Below are 18,282 nucleotides of genomic sequence, written 5' to 3' on the forward strand. Positions count from 1 at the left end.
TAAGACTTTGTTCCATATAGGATATTTGATTTGTTTGTTGCTGAAGGTGGATTTTTCATATTGAAAAACAATTTCTTTTAGCTCATTTCTCAGACACAAGCCACTCTTCAACGTATTTTACCCCCTCGTTAATTTTTCTATCTCACCTTAGTGCTTTTTCCTTCCCAGAGTTCATTCTGGCCGGGCCTGTTTCTTCTAAAGGGGAGGAGAACTTCCTCTCTATCGCTGCCTCGCGCCTCAGCCGCAGGAAGCGCGTTATTGGCGCGGCAGTGGGTGTGGCCATGGTGCTGGTACTACTGGTTGCTATTCCGTTGCTGGTCCACAGCACCAAACTGGGTGGGTCTGGAGGCAGAGGTACGCATTATGAGATGCTTGGAAGCTGCAAGATGGTCTGTGACTCTCTAACGCCCACCAATGAACTAACACCTGTTTCGCCTCCACCTCACGACACCCCTGGACGCAGAGGGGGAGGCAAGTTGGGTTTTCGTGGAAACCAAGGGCCACCAGGCCCACGTGGGCCACCTGGAGAACCAGGAAAACCAGGTCCGCCTGGACCTCCAGGTCCAGGCCCAGGAGGATACATCCCATCGTTCTACAGCCCCAAAATTGCCTTTTATGCTGGTCTTCGCAAGCAACATGAGGGGAGTGAGATACTTAAGTTTGATGATGTGGTGACAAATGTAGGGAATTATTATGAGCCTACCACTGGCAAGTTCACCTGCCCTCTTCCTGGAATCTATTTCTTCACCTATCACGTGCTCATGAGGGGCGGAGATGGAACTAGTATGTGGGCCGACCTCAAGAAGAATGGACAGGTAGGAGATGTGACTGTGAGTGTGTGTGTACACAAAGATTGTGTTATTTAGATCTGAATTGAGAATGCCTTTTAAATTCCAATTCAATTCCTAAATTATATTCAGGTAGCAAACAGGATTTTAAAAACTGTCAATGCAGTTTAACTAGAAAAGCAAAGTTTGTCAAGACAAACTATGAGTGTTAGCTTGCCAAATCCTTGTTTGAAAGTTTTGAAAAAAGTAGATAGATAGATAGATAGATAGATACAGACAGACAGACAGACAGATAGACAGATAGATAGATAGATAGTATATCAGCTTATTAACCATATTTAAATTATATTAACTTTTGTGGACCATGGCAAAAGAAGACTTTATTTCCCAGAATCCCTGTGTTGAATTGCAATCCAGTAAATTCCTTTTCCTGTCATTCCAATTTGAGTTCTTGTGGGCTGAGACCAATTAAATTCAAATTCCAACTCATAAATTGAAAGACAATTGTTCAACTCTTAGTTTTGTACTTCCCTGGTAAAAACAGCCTTTGGGTTCATTCTGCACAATGGTAGAGTTTGCTAACTAAGTTATTAGAGCTACTTCATCTTGACTAAGTCAGACATGAATGAACTGTAAAAAACAAAAGTGTGATTTGACTGAAATATCAAACAAATATTAGATTCACCGGTAGGATTAAGGAATACATTTAACATTCAAATAGGATCCAGTAAGGCAGCTACTCAGTTATTCATCAGTCATTTTCTCAGCCTATCACTAGATACCTACAGAGGGGAAAAAGACAATGCAAACATATATATATATATATATATATATATATATATACACACACACATGCAGATTTAGAAGACAATGACACCTTACAAAGAGCATAGCATATACCAAATGGGATTAAATGTGTTTTGAACAGTCCATTTGGGACTGTTTAACAGAATAAACTATGTTTTTATTTTAAGAGCCAGAAATAGCAAAAGGCTAACAGTTTCCAATGAAAAGAGGACATTTGTAACACACACAAACAAGCAAACGCTCTCTCTTTGACTCTCTCTGGAGTGGAACGAAATGCAACAGCTGGAGACAGTCCTCACAGGACCCGTGGATTTAGAATAAATGAAAAAGTAAGGAGAGAAAAAACCTCTCCATCTGGTGAAATATGACGCGGATCTGGGATTCAGGCGCTCTCAACTCAACCGCTCAGTTATGATTTTTAGTAGTGGAACAGAAAGTGGGGATTATCCAAAGAGATAAAAATTCCCTTGGCAACATGTGTTTACATACACACAGTGTCTCTGTCTTTCTCACACAGTCAAACACACACACACACATGCAGATTCCTGGAGCTTTTGGCCCTTTGTGACAGATATATCTGACAGGAAGTGATGAAAACCCTTTAATGATTCTGTAGCAACCTGTCAGCTTCCCTTCATCACACTGCCATTAACATGACATAACACCTGCAATTAATGCCCTTTGTCTGTTCATCATACATGATCTAGCACAAAAGAAACTGATTGTAGTGAATCCACAGCTTTGTGATCCAAAGAGTGCATCTGTGAAATACTACTGATGGAACTAGTTATATCAACCTTCTCAGCTAAATTTACTGATTCAAATGCACAAGCTCTGCATGTGAAGCCAAACTAAGCCAAACTCATGCAGTGGATTTATCTTTAAAAAATTGAGGAAAAAAATATATTCATTTTATATTTTCACCAATAAATAAATAAATAAAAATAAAATAAAAACATCAAACTAGTGTTTGTCATACATTGTAAAAATTCTTTGTTAAGTAACCCTAAAAATGTGTTTGAAGTAGTAACATCTAAAGTAACTGGTAATATTTATGTCAAAAATATTAGATTAATATTAGAATATGAACCAAAATACATTGAATAAACAATTAAAATTCATTTTCAAGGTTCTGTTCAAATGGAAATCTCATTTGAGAAACTGCTGCACAATGAAGCTTTTTGAATTTAGTTTAAGGGCAAATTGGGACACTTTTTGACTGTAATATTAGATCAAAAGTTACCCGAATTGACTTTATAATTGCAATATCAATAAAATACTGAATTTTGTTAATGCTGTTACTCAGTTTGTCACATAGAGGAGCAGAATGTCTCTGCTACTCATTGACTAAAAACATTTTATTGCTGAATATACTGTACAGTAGCTCATGCGCTGCAGGCCAAATCCAGACTGCTCGGGATTCAACATAGCCTTCATTAAGTGGAGGACGAGATGCAGAAAGTGAGAAGATGAGGAGAGTAAGCTTAGGCAGTGTATGGCATGCTGTATTGCATATATTGTCATTCCAGTGATCTCCTCTTGTATTAAATCATTCATGTCTTTAAGATGAGATTCCCTCTTTTCCACCTGGGCCACACACAAACACACACACAGAGCCACACTCTGCCAAATGTCTATCTCTGCCCTCATTAATTATCTCTCGCCTTAGCTAAATTATTTAACCCATCTCAAGGTCCTCTCAAAGCATTCTCACAAACATACACACAACTGCACCAACATGAGTTTGGATTCGCTCTTAAAGGGATAGTTCACCCAAAAATGAAATTTGCTGTCATCATTTACTCACCCTTATGTCCAAACTTTTTTCTTCTGTGGAACACCAAATACAAAGACATTTTGAAAAGTGTTTTTTTTTCCCCACAAAATTGACAATCAATGGGGGTCCAATGTTGTTTTGGAATTTGGACCCCACACTGTAAAAAACTATTGGTTGAATCAACTTAAAAACTTTGTTACCCCACTTCCTTACGATTTTTTGTTATCTTCATTTTTTTCTCGGTGTGAAGCAGTTGTTTCAACATGCGTTTTTGAGTTGAAACAACAGTTATACTAGTTCATTCAGCTTTCAGCTTAGTTGAGGTCCAATAAACTTAAATTGTCTTGATTTCTGGACAATTTATAAAAAATGTGTTATGTCTACAAAAAAAATGTCTATGTCTACAGTGTTATGATAGTTGAATGGCAAAATCTCTAAATTATTTTTTACAGTGCACTGACTTTCAGTGTATTGACTCAGTTCCATCTTCTTTTTTGTTCAGAGGAAATAAAGACATACGACATGAGGGTGAGTAAACGATGAAAGACTTTTTATTTTGAAAAGGAAGCTGTTGGAAAACTTGCCCATGTCACTGTTGTTTTAGGTGTAAAACAATATTTACGCTATATTTATTATAGCTATTTTAAAATGAAAAGGCAAATGAAAAATGCAAGGGCAAAACCTGAAAGTGTGAGCCCACCCAGATGAGGAGGGCATGCAATAGGAGGCAGTAAAATGGTGTGGGATGATAGAGAGATGAACGGAGGAGAGGAAGATGGATGGCTAATCAGTGGAGAACCGACAGAGAGGTCGGGAGAAAGTGTTACTGCGAGGCCAGAGACAGACAGCATCAGATCAGTGTAAGTAAGATAGATGTGCAAAACGACAGAAAGTGTGAGCGCATGTGTAAGTGAGAGAGAGAACGAGAAAGGACTACTGACCTCATTGCAGGTCATAGATTTGCAGAAACTGAAACTACAAACATAGTATATGATCTTCTATCCAATACAGGTAGATTCCAACACACTTTGAGACAGGCAAAAATTTTGTTGTAACTTCAGCGAGATTGTGGCAGTTAGTTTTATTTTTAGAGAACTCTGAATATTAATGTATTTGTGAAATGCCACTTATTAGTTGAAGTTTGGCTCCTCGTGGCAGGGATAGATTGCATGGGGCTGAATAAGAAACGAAAACAGCATCATGAGGGGTGCAGCAGGGAGCGCAACGACCACAAATTAATGTCACTCAAGTAGAATACCCAGCCAATTTGTTTCTCATTACAAATTCGATTAATTAATTCAGTAATTGATTCTTGGTTATGTAAACATGTCTCTATGAGAATCCCACTGTACGACTAGCTTTTACTTTGGGTTCATCTTTAGCACTTCACCTCCCTGTCTCTTTCGAAAATCTCTCCCTCTCTGTGGTCTCGTCAGAGTAACACGGCACTAATTAAGGTGTGATGCAGAGAAGTTGTTAGAAAAGCCTCGAACATCCTGTCAATTACACAGCAGCTAATGAGTTTACATCCTCCAATTAATTAATTAATTAATATAGTTAATGAGGTAATCCCACAGTACCTTGACAGGTTTTTGCAGCTGTTGCAACAGACACTTGTACACCCCTTTTCCCTGTTTACGGATCTACGCTTTCTCAGCCTCTTGTTTTCTTCTTTTGTATAGCTCTCATTCCCTGCGCTTTCACTGCCCTTTAAATGAACAAAAGGTCGATCTAATACAAATTCTGAGATTATGTCAGTGTTTGTGAGGAGGTCCATTTAGGAGAGGACATACTGTACAAAACATACATATATGAACCTGTAGCATGCAAGGCACTTAGATTCTCAAGTATAGTAATTTTTACCAGTTAAAGGACATACTGAGAAAGACACACCTGGAGCCTTTAACCTTGAGGAGGGACTGTAAAAAGAGACTGACAGTAAGGAAGAATTATGGCATGCTGCCTGGAAATGCTGGCAAATTTGTTTGAAATGTTTGTGGCAAACAATTTGGCACATTCTTTTCATTCATTCTTGTTTTATCTCATTGATGTTGGTTCATAAAGTAGTTTCCCTCAATGCTCCCACATTTGCTCACTCTGCAATTCAACAAAGATTGTTTGCACAGATTTGCACAAATGTACATATTGTCTGACAACATGAAAGACAGAGAGGATTTAAAAAAGATAGAAAAGAAAAGAGGTTAAATTTGCATGGCTTCTTCATGTCCACCTTTGATTATGTCACAAAACTGATCATTCTCAGTTCCCTTTTCTTTCCTTCAAGGCTTGTTTCTGACCAAGACATATTTGTATAAAAAAAAATAAAAAAAAAAGTACTTCCATCACATAAGTGAAGTGCTACTTCAAGTAAAATCAGTCATATCGGGAGCCCTGCAGTCATATAACCAATTAGCCTCTTAAATGTTACTCAGAAACAGGGGATTTGTATGAATACAAAATTACAGGAGATAAATGGTTCATTCTTGAATTCATAAATCACAGTGTTAACCTTTAGCAATGGAGGACATTATATATTTTGAGGTTACACACTGTGGTAAAGCTGCATGCCCTCTGTGTATGTGAGAGGACTGACATTCTAAAAAATGTTGTTTTATTATTATTATTATTATTATTTGATGATAAGAAATTTACTTAGTAATGAAACTTTAGGAATATTATGTACAGCACAGCTTAAGTCCATAGTTTTTTTTTTAAGTAACAATTTTAAAATAAATACACTCTTGAAAAAAAACAAGGAAAGAAATTTAAAAGCAGCTGTAAGCCCTGTGCCATGTATATTTTATTGGCTTTCATAAAAGTCAAATAAAATAAATTAGGTTCGCAACCAATAATTTGTATAAATTTCTGTGTATTATTTTCGCTTCTGACAATTGAATGTTTTTCTGAACGTATTATTTGGTTCTTGAATTTATTTAACGAATATGTTTGCATTATCATCACGCTGTTTCTGTCAGAAACTGTCTGTATAGTTTAAGCCGAAGGGCTGCTATTTAATCTGATAACGGGTTGTTGAAATCACTTGGGGAAACTATACAATGCACATGCTAGCTAGGTCTCTCTATTTCGCGCACACACCCATTTAATACTTGGTGACTCCATTTGACTGGTGGTCGGTACGAGGCTCCGTTTATTGTGATACAGTGGAGTTATTGAGGAGTGGGCACCATTAGGAGCAACAGCCGAGGCACTGCGCCGGGCAATTACCGAGCCAGCGAGGCCCCGACGCAGCCCCAGGCCTCCCGCGGGAGCTGCCACCTCGCGCCGTTAATCAATCCGATTTAGACTGGACAGGGACACGCGCCAACACGAGACGCGCAGTGAAGACACGCGCGTGACCTGCATTTTATTACGATCCCAGCAGAAAAAGATGGATAGATGCTGCAAGGAATGAACAGATACGGGGGAAGAGGTGCTGGGAAAAGAAAGATGAGGGGAAGACAGGGATAATTAATGATGTGAGAAGAATTAAGCACAACTCAAGAAAATGTCGATCACTTGGAGACGCGACTGAAATTCATTTAATCTTAAAAAGTAAAAAGTATTTTATGGATAAACTAGAATTTAAAAAGGGATAAATATTTTATAGATTTTAATGGTAGCAGACCTTGGATGGTAAGCAGTGAGGGTTAAATAAATTTGAATTACACTTATTAATTTTTCACAGGACTGGAAGCATCAATTATGCTTTGATTCTTACATATGCTAAGATCATGCATTAATTAGCAGTCAAAAATTAGGCTTTGGTTGAAGCATAGACATTAATCAGTGTTTTGACATGAATGTTTCAAGACAGATGTGTTTATTTTAATTCTGATGTTCAAAAAATAATCAAATGTTAGTTCTTTTTTTTCTCCTCCCTGCTTTATCTTCCACGTTTTTTTTTTTTTTTAACAGAATAGCCTTGTTGGCATGACTAAGTAATTCAATATTGCCAAAGCTTGGGATATATGTAAAATAAATAGTATTATATGAGTTTAACAATTAAACAAATTAGTACATTTGTGAAAGACTGAAGACCACAGTGTTTAACAGCCTTTCCTATAAATTACACACCACACACATGCGACACACAGATCAATAAGCCTTATTCCCTCGGACCTTGGTCTGTCTTGGTCTTTTGTTCTCTCTCTCTCTGTTCTGTGTATCCCATAGGATACTTAGGGAGGAGACGAGAAATCATAAGACGGGAGGGAAAGACTGTTTGTTAGAATGAGAGGGACTGCCAGTTTCCATTGAGGTTAAAGGATTTAAAGGCATCTGCACACTGACGATGAGAAGAAGCAGACTGATATATTAGAAAGAAGCATTCTAACTGAAGTTTTCAAACTTCATTGCAAAAGCAGCATAAAAGTATCATAAATGTGTTCCATGCAACTCGTGTGCTATATTGCAAGTAGTTTTAAAACAATACAATAGCTTTGTGTAATGAAAAGACAAAATTCAAGTTGTTATTCCCTGAACACTTATCTCCTCTCTCTCTACCTAATTATTATGATTTACTCTTTCTTTTATCCAACATTAAAACCATTTTTTGCTCTCTCATTCCCTCTCTCAGGTGAGGGCCAGTGCGATCGCTCAGGACGCAGATCAGAATTATGACTACGCCTCTAACAGTGTGATCCTGCATTTAGACGTGGGAGATGAGGTTTGCGTGCAGTTGGATGGCGGAAAAGTGCATGGAGGAAACACCAACAAATACAGCACATTCAGTGGCTTTCTCATCTACCCTGACTAACAAATACACAAACATACAAAAATTCAAATATATCATCACATATTTAACACCATCAAATCAGACTGACTGATATACAGCAACATCTGATTCAAGCGATACAACATGTGATATAACTTCAAGAGGAAACATTGTAAAATTAACTTCAAAACTGAGAGTATGCTTTCTGATTATAGTGACAAAGTCAACAGCAGTGACAACCCATTTTACTTTCTTAATATGATGTAATTCAAAGTGAAACAGGATGTTCAAAGAGAAAAAAGTATGCTGGGACTTGATTTTATCCACTGCCAATTGATTGGATTGTAAAAAGTGGTCTGTCTATGACAGGTACGCAATGTAAATTTTGTCAAAATGTAAACATTTTAAATATAAGCCTCAATAAATTTGATTTAAAGTGGAAAAGAATCTTTCATAGTATTATGACTACAAACATTCTCTGAAAACAAATCTTAACAGCTGACAAAAAAAACAAAAAAAAAAACAATCAAAGATAGGGATTTAAAAAAAAATTGCAGTGTAACATATGTACCAAAAAATGGCTCTTGATAAGAAAAGACTACTTACTACATTTATTTTGGAGGTTAAGCAAGTTATGTTTTGATGAAAGATTATGTAGACAAACTTTTTTTCTTTGAAATACTGTGAACAGATGAGTTGATCACAATAACACCATGAATGTGTATTAAGAAACTAAAGAGAGTTTTTTCAAATTTGATTTCATGTTGACTTTAATCAAGTTGTAGACACTTTGTATTGACTTTGCTAACAGTCATCTTGGTCTGGCCATGGTGTATTTGCTACTTTTAAGACAATTAACTTTGAAACATGAGAAAAATGTAGTCCGGGTCTTATTTTTTGATTTTGAGCTCACCAATGATGAAGAGAATGTTTATTTAGTTGATATTTTTAATTGATTATTTTTCATTTTAAAATTACAGTGTCTGGCACTGTTACAGTATGTTGTGTGCAAAGCTCATCCATTAGGCTAAAAAGAAAACTACCTTTAAGGATTACCCAGAATTATCTTGTTGCATTTTACTAGATCACCATTCTCCCCCTGCATCATGTGTATGTGTGTGCATAACTGGGAAAAGGGTGTATGCATTTCATGGCATGGAAACTGTATGTTTTAACCTCTATGTCTACTAAGTATGTACACAGTGTTTATACTGGAGGAACTTTGAGACTATTGTGAAATTATAAATGATAATTATATGATAATGATATAATCAGTCTTTCTCTGTTTAATGCCACAAACATCCTGTAGGATTGGTTTGTGGACTAAACATTTAAAAGTGTCCTGATCCATCTGTAATCTGAAAACATCCAGTTTCTGTGTGTGTGTGTGTGTGTGTGTGTGCGTGTATCAGCAATGTATGTGATTCAAATATGTGTCCATATCAATATAAAGTGCAAGAAAATTTGCTTCTAAATATTTGACTTGTAGATTGATTGCTGTTGTAAAGCCTTGCAGTTGTGTAATTAATCATTATTATAGACTTTTATTCTGGCATGTTAAAGACTACATGCTGTAAATAAATAAATAAACACTTTCGCGTCTATCTTTCTTTCAACTTGCCTTCCATTTTTAATTAAAGCTGGACATTTGATGATCTGGGTGGTTTATTTCTGTTAAGTGTGTGTGTTTAAACAGCCTGAAGGCATGCCAACATATAATCAATACATGCCTGCCCCAATATGAAATTGAGCTACATAACTCCCATAAAAAGAACATGTAAGGTAGAAAAACAGTTCATATAGATTAAAATCACAAACAAAATAAGCTGTTAATAAAAACACACACTCTCTTTCCTTTTCTCAAACACACCACTTAATTAGTCAGGAAGCCACTGACAGTGTTGATTACTATTCACTGTGCCTCACACACAGACACACACACACACACAACCAGATGCAAACACATTTCCTTGGTAATGAGGGGAGATAGATGGCTGGGCATCCTTTGAAGGACAATAGTAAAAAGGTCAAAGAGATTGGCTAGACAGCAACACCAACACTTTCTACATTTGTGATAACTCTGACAGAAACAAGGTTAGGAAAGAGAATATTTCACTGTTTTGTCAATCTACACTGACACTGCAGGTCTCTACAGCGTGAATTTCTTGTGTAGGTAAGGCCTCACACTCAGACTTTAAGATGTAATTTGAGAAAACATTGAAGGGTGAAAGATTCTCACAAACACATCCTCCAAATAGACATAAACAAAAACGTATCATTACTTTTTTACAATGCACAACTTTAAGACAGACAGGATAGATAGATAGATAGATAGATAGATTTATTAACACGCTTATTAATCTGTTTTATCAGACAGTACGCATGATGATGCAGCAATTGTTTATAATCAGTTCTCATAAGATTAGGAAAAGTCACGAGATATCATCTTGATACTTAAGCATGTTAAAACATGTTTATTAAACGGACAGAACATGAGATACTACTTCATGCTAAATGTTTCTAAGTAAGTCTGCTGAACGACCAGCACTGAGCAAACGCAGCTCTGGCAACACTTTACTTTAGACAACACCACCACCTATTGTATACTTTTAGGTATTGCTATTTGTACTGCAAACTAAAGACTTGAACTTGAAAAGTTCAAGAGGTTCAAGTGCATCTACTTTAACAATACCGTGAGTGACATTCACTGGATGATGAATGACACATTTGGTTCCTGTTAATTGTCACTAACCATTCAAAATTACTTACCGTTTGCTTGCGTCTAGTGAATATTATTGATCGTTGAAAAATCAATTTTGCAATTTGAGGGAAATATGAGACTACTTTAAAACAAGGGCTATCAAGTTTACTAAAATATGGGGGCTACAACAATCTATTGTGGAAAGCTCAATGTGATTTCGCTCTTTGAGGAGGGGGATGGGATGCCCAGAAGACACTGGCCACCTTTGTCCGCCATTTTGGCTCAAGGTTTTCCAACGCTGCAATGGAAGCACAAGCCTAGAATTTGAGCCGGAATGGATGTCGTTTCCTATCCATCGACTCTTACTTTCGACTTTTCTAGCAAAAACAAATGAACGCCAGGGGGCGGTGGGTGGCAAAACTTTCGAGCAGACAAAGATGGCGGTACGGAAGAAAGACGGCGGCCCGAATGTAAAATATTTCGAAGCGTCTGATACCGTCTCGCAGTTCGACAATGTCCGGGTTTGGCTGGGCAAGAATTATAAAAAGGTACCATTCGTTTATTTGTAACCAGCACTGACCGTTCGTGATATATTTGTGCAGGAAAAGGCAGACTCGAGGCGGGTAGGCAGAAAGGAGAGGGGAGGGCAGGAAAGGAGATGGAGAGAAATCCAGCTGTTTAAAATCCAGTCTGACGCGTCTCAGACAATAGAAGATGCTGGATGCGCGTCTTGAGAAAAGTCTTAAGACGTACCCAAGAATTTGCTTTATCCAAAATATCCCACATCTCTGGATAGTAATTTGACCTTATCTAATAGGGTTTTATGAATGGCCTTTCTCTTTTATACAAGGAAAGGCCAGCTCGTGTAACTGGGCTGCGGTACTGGCCAGCGCAAGTGCGTGAATCCAGATGTGCAGCCAAATCCGCCTCGCGCGCTGTGTGTGTAAAAAAACAGCAACGTGTTACAGACGATGACAAATTCACAGTCGGATGTGAAGAATGTTTTTTCTCTCTTCAGTTGCAACAATTTACCCGTGGAAATTACTCGATACACTGAAGCAATGTGTGGGAACCGGCTACAGTGTGCAACAAAGTGTAATTTCTCGCTAATGAAACACCTCAATTAACATATACATGAAAATGTAAAGGTATTTCATATATGAGGTAAAGAAAGATATTCCGTGCATAGTAAACATCTTTTAATGTAGTTCAAAGCAAACCTAATTTTAATAAATGCATGTATTTACCTTTATGGAATTACCATTACAAAAATAATATGAAATTAGGTTTTAAAATATGAATATGGAAACATTAAATTAAATTACACGTAAAAATACTAAACTAAATTATATATCCACATAAAAACCACAGGACTGATGCTATATCATTCAGACTCTGCTCAGAGCAGCCTTAATTGTGTGTTTTTTTTTTTTTTTTGTCATTTAAAAATACTCATTTTAACTTTTAAAATGTCAAGTCATGTAGATGTTCCATAGATGGATGGAGGAAAGCTGACAGACCACTCTTAAATATAATTAAGCAAAAGCAAGCATGTCCCTATTAGTGGTCAAGGAAAAGTTTTGGATCATTTGCTTGGTGAAACCTTAGTGAAAATGCATTCAATTTAGCATTTCTTTCGTAAATTATATTATCAACATTAAATTTGAGTGAAAGGTTGAATTAACAATAACATGAATTTAAACACTGTATATGTAATACAATTTAATGATTGCAATGGTCACAAAATATACAAAAAATTGCAGAAATTAAATTAGCACTTAATTTTATGCAGTATTATTGTTATTGGCTAATGCAGATAACATCAGAATGACCAAATATTGACTAATTAATCTATATATATATGTGTGTGTGCGTTCCTTTTATTATGGTGTCTAGCGTCTAAAACATTCTCTTTTTCTTTCTAGTATATTCAAGCAGAGCCCCCCACCAATAAATCTTTGTCGAGTCTGGTGGTTCAGCTCCTTCAGTTTCAGGAGGAAGTGTTTGGCCGGCATGTCAGCAACCCTCCCCTCACTAAACTACCGGTACTCACACAAGCCTTCTTTCGTAATAGTATTGAATTGAATGCATTAAAGTAATCAGCATTGTAGAGTACTAATGAAGCTCTCCTCTCACCCTTAGATGAAGTGTTTTTTGGATTTCAAATCTGGAGGAGCTCTGTGTCATATTCTGGCTGCTGCCTACAAGTTCAAGAGTGATCAAGGATGGTAATGGTCCTCTCTTCTTTCACTTCTTTTTATTATTTAATTAAATTATATATATATATTAGGGCTGTCAATCAATGAAAAGTTTTAATCTAATTGATTACACTGTGGCGATTAATTAATCGAATTAATTGCATATTAATTGTACATCAAATTTGGTTTAGAAATCACCCACAAAATATAATTTAAAACCGTTATCGTGTTACATGAGGCAAGCATGAAATAGATATTACAAAAAGTAGCTTTGGAAAGAATTTTTCAAATTTGGAATCACATTTTCTTTTTCAATTTTCTTTTTTTTTTTCTAACTATCCCTTTTAATTCGTTTTTTTTTTTGTTAATTTGGATATTCTATTTTTATTTTCAGATTTCTTTTATTAATATGTAAATATGAAATTATTTTTAATGAAATTATACTCTAAATAAGAAACTAAAACTGCCAGTAGGTGGCAGTAAAAGTCTTAATGAATAAGTAATTGAGTCATTCATTCATTCAATTCCTTCAAATGACCATTTCATTGAGGAATCTCTTTATGAATGGACCATTGAATCATTGGCTCACCCAATTCATTCAAAACAGATTCATTCAGAAATTGTGTGTTGCTTGGAGACGCACAACAGTTCTGCTGTGACTTTAATAGATAATATTTTCGTTGCCAAAACTGAGCAAAAACAGACAATATTGTGTCTAAAATATAACACAATATTCAATTCTCATTTATTGAAAAATCTGGAGGAGCTCTGTGTCATATTCTGGCTGCTGCCTACAAGTTCAAGAGTGATCAAGGATGGTAATGGTCCTCTCTTCTTTCACTTCTTTTTATTATTTAATTAAATACATAAATGCTATTAATTTGTTTTTAAATAAAACAGAATGAAAGGTAACAATATTTTTATTTGTTTTTGTGTGTGTGTATATATATATATATATATATATATATATAATATTGTGTCTAAAATATAACACAATATTCAATTCTCATTTATTGAACTGCTGTATAAAATCAATGTCACATTTGCACTCGTGCTATTTGAGACAAAAACAGCACTTGTATGATACTGCACTCCTTGCTTGTGTGGTATTGCTTTACTATCATATGATATAAATATGAGACAAAAAAGGAGGGATAGTGAGTTGTTGCCCTGCATCATGTTCTTCAGCAATCAACTGTATAGGTGTGAATAGGCTATGACTCCAAATTCATAAAAATATCAACAAAAATATTCTAGAATAATTGCAAAAATGTTCTTCCAAAACTTCCATATATTCATCATGTGGACTACTTAAGTATCTATTCATTAAATATGTACATTTGCCATTTATTTGAGTGGTCCTAATCAGCTGTTGTATAATTTCACTGACACTTAACCTTATGACACACTTGCCAAGAGAGTCGTGATTCGCCTCCCTCATGGTGTGAATTGGTCCTTATGCTCCTGAATAGATTCTGCATGACATTTTTGCTGCATTTGAACTTTCTGCTAGTGAATCAATCCTGTGACATTAAAGTACTTATTAGTGAAGAGCTCCTTCAATGATTGCAGATCAAAAATCTAATTAATACTCATTTGTTGTTCACTTTTGTATCCATCAGGAGGAGATTTGACTTCCAGAATCCTTCGAGAATGGACCGCAATGTTGAAATGTTCATGACTATAGAAAAATCTTTGGTACAGGTGTGTTTTAAACACACAGTTTCACACACACATGCAGTTATACAGTCAGATGAACATCACTTGCATTCATGATAGGGTTAGTATTTATTTGTATGTACATTTGTGAGATGAAATATTGTATAATGTTGTGTTTTTCCCTTTGTAGAATAACTGCTTGACCCGACCTGTGATTTACCTGAGTTCAGAGATAGAGCCCAAGCTACTGGGAAAACTGAAGGACATAATCAAACGACACCAGGTACTTGCCAAAACCATTAGATAAGGTCATCTAGTTATGGCTGGATAATTTATTTTTAAAAATTAGTTATTTTTGTTTATTTATACAATATTCAGTATGTATTTCAATAGCTGTGTATGTGCCCTAAAATAGCTTAAAAAGTTACTAAATAAAACTACTACTGACTAGTAGTAGTTGGCTGAATAAAAAAGACTTACAAGTGTTATTTACAATGTTGCTTAATTTTAAGTTGGCATCAGAATCATTGCTTTTTTTTAATTGAAATAATGGTAAAATATTTATTAAATATTTTAAATATCACACAGTTTTATGTGTAATACCGTTTGTGTGTTTGTAGGGATCTGTGACTGAAGATAAGCTGTCCAGCTCTCATGTAGTGGTGCCTGTTCCTACTAGTCTGGAGGACGGTACGTTCTGCTGTGTATTTCATAGTGTAAAAGTATATTCACATACATGTGTAGGGTACAAGGGGGCTAAACACAATGGTAAAAAAATTGTGCTACCTTTATAAAAAAAAAAAAGAATGGTTTTCAGTATTAATATTGTAATTGGCATGTGTGTGCTTTTCAGAAGAGTGGGTTCGTCCTGTAATGAAGAGAGACAAACAGATGCTGCTACACTGGGGCTATTGGCCTGATAGGTGAGCTCGCACACACACACACACACACACACACAGAGTTCAGGTGTGTATGTTATTGCAGGATTAATATGTTGTGTTCATGATGCAGTTATGACACATGGATCTCAGCCAGTGAGGTGGAGGCTGCTGTGGAGGATCCGCCCACTGCTGAGAAACCCAGGAAGGTTAGAACCCCCCCCCTCTACCTCTCTTTTTCTTTGTCTCTTTTGTCTTGCACATGCTCTCCCTACCCTTCATAAAATTTTAAGTTTATGTGTATGTGTTTGTGTTTGTGTAGGTCCATGCCAAGTGGATTCTGGACCTGGATCAGTTTAATGAGTGGATGAATGAGGAAGACTATGAGGTGGGAGAAGGAGGACCGAGGAGGAAGAGAATTTCAGCGAAGACTCTCACAGATGAAGTGAGCACTCCAGATGAAAGGAGGGATAAAAAACCCAGCAGTGCCAAAAAAAGGAAGCGCTCCCCGTCTCCATCTCCTACCCCTCCACCACAGGAGAGCAAGAAGAAAAACACCAAGAAAGGGTATTTCTATTACTGCATTTTAAACTCCTCAGGAGATTCTCAGGAAACAGTGACATTTGTTTCAGAGAATATCTGAAATTATTTTGATTTTAATTTATCTTTTGTTTTAATTTTTAAATGTGAACCTCTCTCTGTGTCTTTGTATGGACCTGTGTGTGTGTTTTCAGGCCCACTACTCCCTACACTAAGTCCAAACGAGGACAGAGAGAGGAAGAACAGGAAGATCTGACTAAAGATTTAGATGAACCCTCACCTGTGCCTGCAGTGGAGGAAGCAACACTACCTAAAACAGGTACATTCACACACATCTAACAGTTTTTAACTAACGTGTTAGTCTAGATTGTGTGTAATCTTGATATTTGTGTGTGTAGTGACTAAGAAGGACTCAGATTCTACTCCAGTGAAAGGAGGCACTATGACTGACCTGGGTATGTCTCTACAGTAGTGTCTGTCTCTAACACACCTGCCACTCAAACTAACCGAAAGGTGAAGTGTGTCTTTTCTTTTATTTTTGCAAAGTGTAATTGCAAAAATAAAGGATGTCTATGTCAGCCTATGAATGGGTAATTACAGCTGTCTTTGCATAGAAGAGCAGCGATAGGAGGACGTTTTAGGAGAAAGGAGAAATTTTATCATAAAAAGCACTCACTTCATCTTTCTGTGCTAATTAACACAGTTTTTTCCTGTAATATAAAGTATAAGTATATGTGCAAAATGACTCAATTGTTTTTTTTTCTGCTATCACACCTAGATGAGCAAGAGGATGAATCAATGGAGACTGTAGGGAAGGTATAGCAGCAAATGAAACACATTTCACAGTATTTCTGCTCACAAGTTCAGTTTTCATATTTCTGTATGTTTAGTTTTATATATATACAGCTGGATTTGAGACCAAATAATAATCATGCTTCTAAAATGCTTATTTTTAAAATTGCATTTTTTTAAAAATAATGCATTAAAATATATGATTATTAGTATTATTATTAATAATCACAATAATTAAATTTTTATATAAATTATAGTATCATAAAAATTTGGAAGAATATATGAATTTAAAAATAAACAAAAGAATGATAATTTTTTTGTATTTCAGGTTGCGTGAACTCATGATTTAATGACATGGTTTGATTGGTGACCCAAAAATAGTACAGCATTTTTAATAATTACATTTATCAAAATCTTAACATTTTCAAAATTTAGACTAATGAAGACTAGATTATCAAAATGTCAGAGGTTTAAATCCCACTATATTTCGTGAGCAGTTTTCATGGTTTGTTATGTGTTTGTGTGTTTCTAGGAGGAAGAAGAAGGTTGTCCGAGTGTGAAAGGAGAACCGGTGAAGGGTTCGGACCTTCATGAGGATAATGTCACTGAACAGACCCATCATATCATTATACCTAGCTATGCTGCTTGGTTTGACTATAACAGGTACTGTGACTACACACAACTTTGAAACTCTGAAATCTGATCAAGAATCATTTTTTTTATTTAAATAGGAAGCGATTGTTTGACTATGCTGTTTTCTCATTATAGAAAAATCAAGAGTCACAACAGAGTCAGAATGTAACAGTCTGTTTCTGTCTCTTTTAGTGTCCATGCTATAGAGCGCAGAGCACTGCCTGAGTTTTTCAATGGGAAAAACAAGTCAAAGACACCTGAAATGTAAGAATATCTTGTGGTGAACCTTCACACAAAGACTGATTTGAACTTAAATATGTTTTCTGACCTTCATTAATTAGCTTTTTTTTTTTTCACCCTGTTTCTTCACTCTCTGCTGTGTTACAGTTACCTGGCATACCGTAACTTCATGATTGACACGTACAGACTGAACCCACAGGAGTATTTGACCTCTACAGCATGCCGTAGGAACCTGGCTGGAGATGTTTGTGCCATTATGAGGTCTGGGAAAAGAAAGAAAATGCTAAAATGTTAAATGCTAAAATGTTTACATTATATATGCATGGTTCTGTCAGGACCACTATCGTCAAAGATGATTGACAATTAGCATACAGTTTGGATTGGCGGTATGGTTCTGTTCTGGGCAAGAACTCCCTGCGCATCCATGCAGCCTAGCATGGATGAGAGCAGGGAGAGCAGCGATAATCCCCCCAGGGTAAACAGAACAGAACCAACATAAATGTATTGCAGATATCGTTAAAGTTCAATAATGTTATGTACACATTTTAGAATTAG

At 36.2% G+C, this 18,282-nt stretch overlaps 2 protein-coding genes across 2 annotated transcripts in view; both read left to right on the forward strand.

Annotated features, from left to right (window-relative positions):
• Positions 1–237: 237 nt before the first annotated feature.
• On the forward strand, positions 238–8,236 carry LOC107748412 (complement C1q-like protein 4). The gene is made up of 2 exons (XM_016563195.1): positions 238–815; positions 7,949–8,236. The coding sequence occupies exons 1-2, from the start codon at positions 282–284 to the stop codon at positions 8,126–8,128; spliced, it is 714 nt and encodes a 237-aa protein (XP_016418681.1). The 5' UTR covers positions 238–281; the 3' UTR covers positions 8,129–8,236.
• Positions 8,237–11,221: 2,985 nt separating this feature from the next.
• The window catches only part of LOC107748388 (SWI/SNF complex subunit SMARCC2-like), a 16,119-nt gene continuing 9,058 nt past the window's right edge, over positions 11,222–18,282 (forward strand). Inside the window, exons 1-15 of the mRNA XM_016563164.1 lie at positions 11,222–11,335; positions 12,713–12,832; positions 12,930–13,015; positions 14,608–14,689; positions 14,835–14,927; positions 15,265–15,334; positions 15,498–15,567; positions 15,656–15,731; positions 15,845–16,089; positions 16,257–16,381; positions 16,461–16,517; positions 16,841–16,878; positions 17,387–17,517; positions 17,680–17,751; positions 17,875–17,988. Of these exons, the coding sequence (XP_016418650.1) occupies positions 11,225–11,335; positions 12,713–12,832; positions 12,930–13,015; positions 14,608–14,689; positions 14,835–14,927; positions 15,265–15,334; positions 15,498–15,567; positions 15,656–15,731; positions 15,845–16,089; positions 16,257–16,381; positions 16,461–16,517; positions 16,841–16,878; positions 17,387–17,517; positions 17,680–17,751; positions 17,875–17,988 (1,490 nt within the window). The 5' untranslated portion in view covers positions 11,222–11,224. The remainder of the gene's footprint in view (positions 11,336–12,712; positions 12,833–12,929; positions 13,016–14,607; positions 14,690–14,834; positions 14,928–15,264; positions 15,335–15,497; positions 15,568–15,655; positions 15,732–15,844; positions 16,090–16,256; positions 16,382–16,460; positions 16,518–16,840; positions 16,879–17,386; positions 17,518–17,679; positions 17,752–17,874; positions 17,989–18,282) is intronic.

The sequence above is a fragment of the Sinocyclocheilus rhinocerous genome, unplaced genomic scaffold (assembly GCF_001515625.1).
Source record: "Sinocyclocheilus rhinocerous isolate Xijiao unplaced genomic scaffold, SAMN03320098_v1.1 scaffold890, whole genome shotgun sequence".
In the NCBI taxonomy this organism is placed as follows: Eukaryota; Metazoa; Chordata; class Actinopteri; order Cypriniformes; family Cyprinidae; genus Sinocyclocheilus; species Sinocyclocheilus rhinocerous.

Bases quoted from the DNA above. Each gene is read 5' to 3' on its own strand.
- LOC107748412 (XM_016563195.1), top strand. From the start codon at position 282: ATGGTGCTGGTACTACTGGTTGCTATTCCGTTGCTGGTCCACAGCACC. The intron at 816-7,948 runs GTAGGAGATGTG...TCCCTCTCTCAG, and splicing joins ACCTCAAGAAGAATGGACAG to GTGAGGGCCAGTGCGATCGC.